Source organism: Vigna unguiculata, chromosome 1 (assembly GCF_004118075.2).
Source record: "Vigna unguiculata cultivar IT97K-499-35 chromosome 1, ASM411807v1, whole genome shotgun sequence".
Classification (NCBI taxonomy): domain Eukaryota; kingdom Viridiplantae; phylum Streptophyta; class Magnoliopsida; order Fabales; family Fabaceae; genus Vigna; species Vigna unguiculata.
In genome coordinates, this window is record NC_040279.1 from 17,314,789 (window position 1) to 17,321,610 (window position 6,822).

Sequence of the window (6,822 nt, forward strand, 5' to 3'; positions counted from 1 at the left end):
TAAGTGTATATTTTGACATAACCGATCGAGCCCGATCGACCTTTTCCTTGATCGCGTTCGATCGGTTATTAGGTTATTTTTTAACAAACACTCGTGTAAGTATTTAGATGCCTTTTTATTTGGTGTACTAGCTCTTTGCCATTTACGTTTGTTTACCGCTTCGCGCTGGCGATCGGCCATGCTTTTTTATAACTCTTCGCGCTGGCGATCGACAATAATTCTTTTATAACTCTTCGCGCTGGCAATCGGCCGTGTAATTGTTTTACTTTTATCGTTGCTCGCTGGCGGTCGGCCATCTTTCTTTATTTAACTTGTTATTTTCATCGATTAGCTGGACCAATCGGCCCTTTGTTTGCCTGGCAATGTTCACTTGGTTATTTGACCCGAACGGTTGACCATTGTTTGTGCGTTCCATTTTAATTGTTTAGATCGTAGGTGTCGTACCTCGATTGGTTTGGACAGCTCGTGTCACTCATGTACCCACGGGGTTAATTAGATCGCTTGGATCGGTGCTGACCGAGCGGGACTTCCTTTTGAAAGTTCGCGCCTTGACCGGTCAGGCTTTGTTCGGGTCCCGTAGGGAGCCCCGTCAGTTAGTCTGTTAGACGAAGTTGCATGAAACGCTCATTTTATTCATAGTCAACTATAATACATTTTGAGGTGTGACGCGTTCCATGTGTTGGGTATTTCTTTGCCGCTCAGGTACTCCAGCCGATAGGCTCCGTTCTGCAGGCTCTCGGTCACTCGGAACGGACCCTCCCAGTTTGGCGCTAGCTTTCCCTGTGCTGACTTCTTTCGTGCTTCATTGGTTTTCCTCCATACCAAATCTCCTCGGATGAAGCTCCTTGGCTTAACCTTCGCGTTATACCTCCTTGCTACCATCCTCTTACATGCTTCAGCTCGCACGGCTGCTCGCTCCCTTCGTTCGGTCGTCCAGTCCAATTCCTCGCGCAGGCATCCACAGTTCACCTCGAGATCTTGCATGTCCCACCGAAGAGTTGGCTCCCCCACCTCGACCGGAAGCATAGTGTCTGTACCATACGTCAAGTTGAAAGGAGACTCCCCCGTCGTTCCGTGTGAGGTGCACCGATAGGCCCAAAGGACTTGCGGCAGCTCGTCCACCCACGCTCCTTTGGCTTCTCCCAACCTTTTCTTCAACTCAGCACTATAACCTTGTTCATGGCCTCAGCCTGACCGTTGGTTTGGGGATGTTCGACCGAGCTGGTAACGTGCCGTATCCCTACTTGCATATAGAAGTCCCTCAGCTTTTTGTCGATAAACTGACGGCCGTTGTCGGTGATGATCGTGTGAGGGAGGCCGAAGCGGCATATGATGTTGCGCCAAACGAAGGAGTGGACTTGCCGAGCGGTGATGTTAGCCAAGGCCTCTGCTTCAACCCACTTGGTGAAATAGTCCACTGCCACAAGTATGAATTTCTTCTGTGCTCGGCCCACCGGGAAGGGTCTGACGATGTCCATGCCCCATTGAGCGAACGGCCACGGGCTGGTCAAGCTATGTAGCTCGGTCGGAGCCCTCTTTACGTCATTTCCATGGGCTTGACATCCTTTGCACTTTCGTATCATGGCTTCGCAGTCCTGTTCCATGGTCGGCCAAAAATAGCCCGCTCGGAGTATTCTCGCTTTCATTGTCCTACGACCGGTATGCATTCCACAAATGCCATTATGGACCTCGTTCATAACGTACTCGGCTTCGTCTTCTGACAAGCACTTGAGTAGCGGCGCTGCAAATCCTCTCTTGTATAGGTCTTCTCCGATGACTACGAATCGAAGTGCTCGTCTCCTCTCCGGCGGGCTCATTTCTTCTCCGGCCTCACACTTCTTCAAGAGTTGTCGCACCTCTCCTATCCAACTTGCCGCCCGGTCTACTGCAGCGCACTCTCCTGCGGAAGGCCTCGTCAGGGTTTGCCTGATGATAGTTTTCAGCTGGCCCTTCTCTTTTCCTTCCACCTGCTTAGACAGCCTGTCGGCTCTGGCATTTTCCGCTCGAGGGATGTGTTGGATGGTGATTTCTTCGAACTCCTTCATGGCTTCGAGCACTTTATGATAGTACTGGAGCAACAAATCATCCTTAACCTGATACTCTCCCTGTACCTGCCCGACCACAAGCTTCGAATCGGTATTACATTTTAACCTCGTCGCCCCCAAGTCTTTTGCTAGCTTCAACCCGGCGATCAGCGCTTCATATTCCGCTTGGTTGTTCGAGGCTTTGAACTTGAACTGTAAGGAGTGCTCTATCGTGAGGCCGCCCGGTCCCTCGAGGACGATCCCTGCTCCAGCATTACGTTTATCCGATGATCCGTCGACAAAGAGAATCCAAATATCCTTCGATCGGGGGATCGATTCGTGGAGTTCAGCTACGAAGTCTGCCAAATGTTGTCCTTTGACTGAGCCTCTAGGTTCGTACTTGAGCCCGAACTCGGATAGCTCAACCGACCAGGCGATCATCCTTCCCGCTAAGTTGGGCTTTCGGAGTATCTTAGCAATGGGATGATCGTGCGGACGATCACCTGGTGACTTTGGAAGTATTGGCATAACCGGCGAGCAGCCGTTAACAGTGCCAAGGTTATCTTCTCTATCAGCTAATACCTTGTTTCTGCACTCTGCAACACTCGACTGATGAAATAAACGGGCCGCTGCTCAGGGACTTCTTGTATTAAGGCCGCACTGATCGTGTCATCTGATACTGACAAGTATAATTGCAGAGGCAATCCTTCTACCGGTCGGGTCATTATGGGGGGACTGCTGATCAATTCCTTTATCTCCTGAAACATCGCCTCGCATTGACCGTCCCATTTTTCTGCGGTTTGCTTCTTCATGATCTTCAGGATCGGCCTGACCTTCTCCGTTAGTCTGGGTAAGAAACGCGCCAGAAAAGTTAGCCGTCCTATCAGCCGTTGGATCTCCGTCAAGTTCTTGGGACTTCTCATCTCAGTAATAGCGGCGCATTTGTCTGGGTTTGCCTCTATGCCTCGGGCGGTCAGCATGAAACCCAGAAATTTCCCGGCCGGCACCCCAAAGACACACTTCTCAGGATTAAGACGCATATTGTATTAGCGCACTTGGTGGAAAACTTCACCGAGGTCGCGCACGTGGTCTTCGGCAGTTTGCGACTTTACAACCATATCGTCCACGTACACCTCCATGGACCGACCGATCTGCCTTCTGAAGACCCGATCCATCAGCCTCTGATAGGTTGCCCCCGCGTTCTTCAGACCGAACGGCATGACCTCGTAGCAGAAGTTTGCTCGATCTGTAATGAACGCCGTTTTGGATTTGTCCGGGCCATACATGGGGATCTGGTTGTACCAAAGTACGCATCCAGGAAGCTCAAAAAATTGTGTCCAGAGGCCCCATCCACCAGCCGATCGATGCTGGGCAACGGGTATGCGTCCTTCGGACAGGCTTTGTTGAGATCGGTGAAGTCTGTGCATATCCTCCACTTCCCGCTCGTCTTCTTCACCATGACCACGTTAGCTAACCACGTGGTATACTTGATCTCTTTGATGAATCTGGCTCCTTCTAGCTTCCTAACCTCCTCTTCGACCGCTCTCCTTCGCTCATCCCCCATCTTTCTCTTCTTCTGAGCGACCGGGCGGGCTTCCCTGAAGATGGACAACTTGTGAGACATCACATCAGGGTGGACGCCTGGCATGTCAGCGCTTGACCATGCGAACAGATCTTTGTTCTCCAATATTACTGCCCCGAGGAGCTTTTCTTCCTCTCTGCTTAGGGCTCCCCTGATCTTGGTGACTTGACCAGGTTGGCTCCCGATCGAGATATCTTTGGTTTCTCCCTCTGGTTGCAGCCGGTCTTCAGAATTCGTTCGGGGGTCCAAGTCCGTCATGGCTACCTCCGAACGGTGCTGTTTTCGAGGACGACTGTACGGAGTGATCCTCAACCCTGCGGCATAGCACTGCCTGGCGATTTGTTGATCTGCGTGTACCGTGCATATCGTCCCCTTGTCCGACGGGAACTTCATGGCCAGGTGCAGGGTGGATACAATCGCTCCGAACGCGTTCAGACAAGGTCTCCCTAACAATACATTGTAGGAGGTGTTAGCTTCAACTAAAAGGAATCTAACCCTTACCTCTCGGCCGTCCTTCAGCGAGCCGATCCTGGTACGAAGGTCCAGGTAGCCTCTTGTGTCGACCCGCTCGCCAGAGAAACCAACGATCTGCTCATTATACGGGACGATCAGGTCCTCGGAGAGGTTCATCTTCCTGAAGGTCTTCCAGTACAAGATGTTAACGGAGCTTCCCTGGTCAACCAAAACCTTACCGATCCCATATTCGGCCACCTCTATCGAGATAACCATCGGGTCATCATGATCGGGATCGGGCGCCTTGAAGTCGTCATCTGTAAACGTGATGGGAGGCATCGACGGGATCTTCTTCTCGACCAGATGAACCGATTTCAACGCCCGCACATGCCTCTTTCGAGCCGCTGAGCTCGATCCTCCTCCGGCGAACCCACCGGATATGGTATTGATATAACCCCTGAGGGGTTTATCGTGACTCCGACTGCGGCTCCTCCTTGGACTCGGACGTGACCAGGATGGTCCTCTCCTTCGTCTCTCGCGCTCGGGCTCTCTCCGCTTCTCATATCGGGCCGAGGGGGCTCTCCTCACCGGGCTTCTGTTCCTCACCGGGCTCTGCGGGGGACGATCTTGTCGAATGTATTTCTTCAAGTGCCCCTACCGAATGAGCTCTTCTATTTTGTCACGGAGCGTGTGGCACTCTTCGGTGGTGTGCCCGATCGTGCGATGGTATTGGCAGTGTTTACTACCGTCGGCATCGGGTGAAGGGGGCTTCTTCCTGACTGCTGGAAGTGAATTGGTGTTGAAGGCCTCTTGCAGGATCCTGGCCCTAGGAACGACCAGCGGAGTATACGTCGTGAACTTAGGCGGCTTCCTTTCGCTGGGCCGGGCTGGGACTTTGTTCGGCCGAGGTACCGTCGGCTTCGGGAGTGCGGCATCTTCCTTTTCCCTCTTCTTCACCATGAACTCTTGCATATCCTCCATCTGTATGAACTTGGCCGCTCGCTTCCTCATCTCCTCCATCGTCTTCGGCTTCTTGCGGCTTATCTTGTCCATGAAAACTCCCGGCTGGAGCCCATATGAAAAGTGATGACGAGCAATTTCGTCGCTGAGATCCTTTATCTTGACCGACATCCGATTGTACCGATCGAGATAACTCCTCAACGATTCCCCATCTTCCTGTCGGATGTTCACCAGATTGTCGATCGTCAGAATGGCCGGTTTCAGGGGTGCGAATTGTGTGCTGAACCTTGCCTTCAAAGTGGCAAAAGAGTTAATACTGCCGGCCGGCAGCTCGGAAAACCACTCCAACGCCTCCCCCGTCAAAGAGGTCGAGAAAACACGGCACCAGATGGGGTCGCTAACTGCGTGGAACATCATCTGATGCATGAAGACTCGCATGTGATTGTCTGGATTGGTCGTGCCGTCGTACTTGTCAAATGTCGGCATTTTCCACTTCTCCGGCAGCGGCGTCAAATATACGATGTAAAGGGGGAGGATCCCGACGCGGGGATCGGTTGGCGCGATGGGCGGCCTCCATCGTTTGCTCCCGAGCTCTCCGCCACCGTGTGCGACGGATTTCCCCTTGAAGCCTGTGTCTGTTCGACCCGAGCTGGCTGTGATTGCTCGTGTCCTGTAGGTGGAAGACGACTCTCCACCCGTTCGGCATCTCGGTGCTGCTGCACCCGACTTAACCTGTTCGGGTCGGGTACGGTAGGCGTCGACGGGATTCCTTCTTCCTTCCGTCTTAGGATGGCGTTCTCCTCACGCAAAATCTACATCTGCACTTCATAATTCCTCTACATCTCATCCATCCTCTGCTGCATCACCCTTATCATCTCTCTAGTGTCCGCTTGATCATCTGCCATTCTTCCTCCGTCTATGTTGCTGTTTCGGTTCCTCGTGGTCACCATATGGGTATATTCTCAAAGAAGACTGCTCGGCCCCACGGTGGGCGCCAAAATGTTTCGGGGTAGGGACCAAGAGCCTACTAAAAGAACCTCTCCAACTTGTGTTATCCTTCTCCACACCAGTAACTTTAGCGAAATCCACTCCTTAGCTCGATCGGCTGGGATGACGATCGGGGTACCTGTCTAAAGTACTCCGATGCTTAAGTCAGTAAAGGACCGATCGGTGTATCAATATATCTGCTATAATAAATGCGAAATTAAGATCCTCACCAACCTACCTTTGGGCCCTATTTATAGTTTTCTGTGTGGGCCTGTGATTAGGGTTCCTTAATCACGGTCCAATGATCCTTTAATCAAGATTATTGACTCGTTTAACGTTAATTAACTCGATTGACTGATTGTCTGATCGTGTGACCGATGGCCGCTTGGCTGGGTTAGTTATACTGTTTTTAATAAGTGAACCATTCATGTACGTCTGGCCGACCGACAGACATATGCGAAGGGCTACACAAGTGTAGAGATTGATCAACCGAGGGTTGGTTCATTGATTGTCGTGTTATGGTTAGGTGTTGCACGTACGTGTCCGATCGACCGGTGTGCCATCGAGGGTCCGTGTCGCTCGACCAGGTGTTACCGATGGACCGGTGGGCCTGAACATGGTTGGCTCGTGACTTATTTCTTTAACCGTTTGACCGATGGTCTTATAGTTTATTCGTGATCCGTTCGACCGATGGTCTTATAGTTTAACGATGCTACGTGGCTGGTTGACAGAGCCGATTCTCCGGTGGTCCTGCAATTTATTCGTGAGGCCGTTCGACCGTTCGACCGATAGCCTTTCATGTACTAGTTTTTCAAC

General features: G+C 51.8%; 2 protein-coding genes across 2 annotated transcripts; both read right to left on the bottom strand.

Moving 5' to 3' along the window:
* Positions 1-1,154: 1,154 nt before the first annotated feature.
* LOC114188974 lies at positions 1,155-2,552 on the bottom strand. The gene has a single exon (XM_028077666.1). It carries the CDS (start codon positions 2,550-2,552, stop codon positions 1,155-1,157), a length of 1,398 nt encoding a protein of 465 aa, XP_027933467.1.
* A 47-nt stretch (positions 2,553-2,599) lies between these two features.
* Positions 2,600-3,064, bottom strand: LOC114188982 (uncharacterized mitochondrial protein AtMg00860-like). The gene has a single exon (XM_028077677.1). It carries the CDS (start codon positions 3,062-3,064, stop codon positions 2,600-2,602), a length of 465 nt encoding a protein of 154 aa, XP_027933478.1.
* Positions 3,065-6,822: the final 3,758 nt, after the last annotated feature.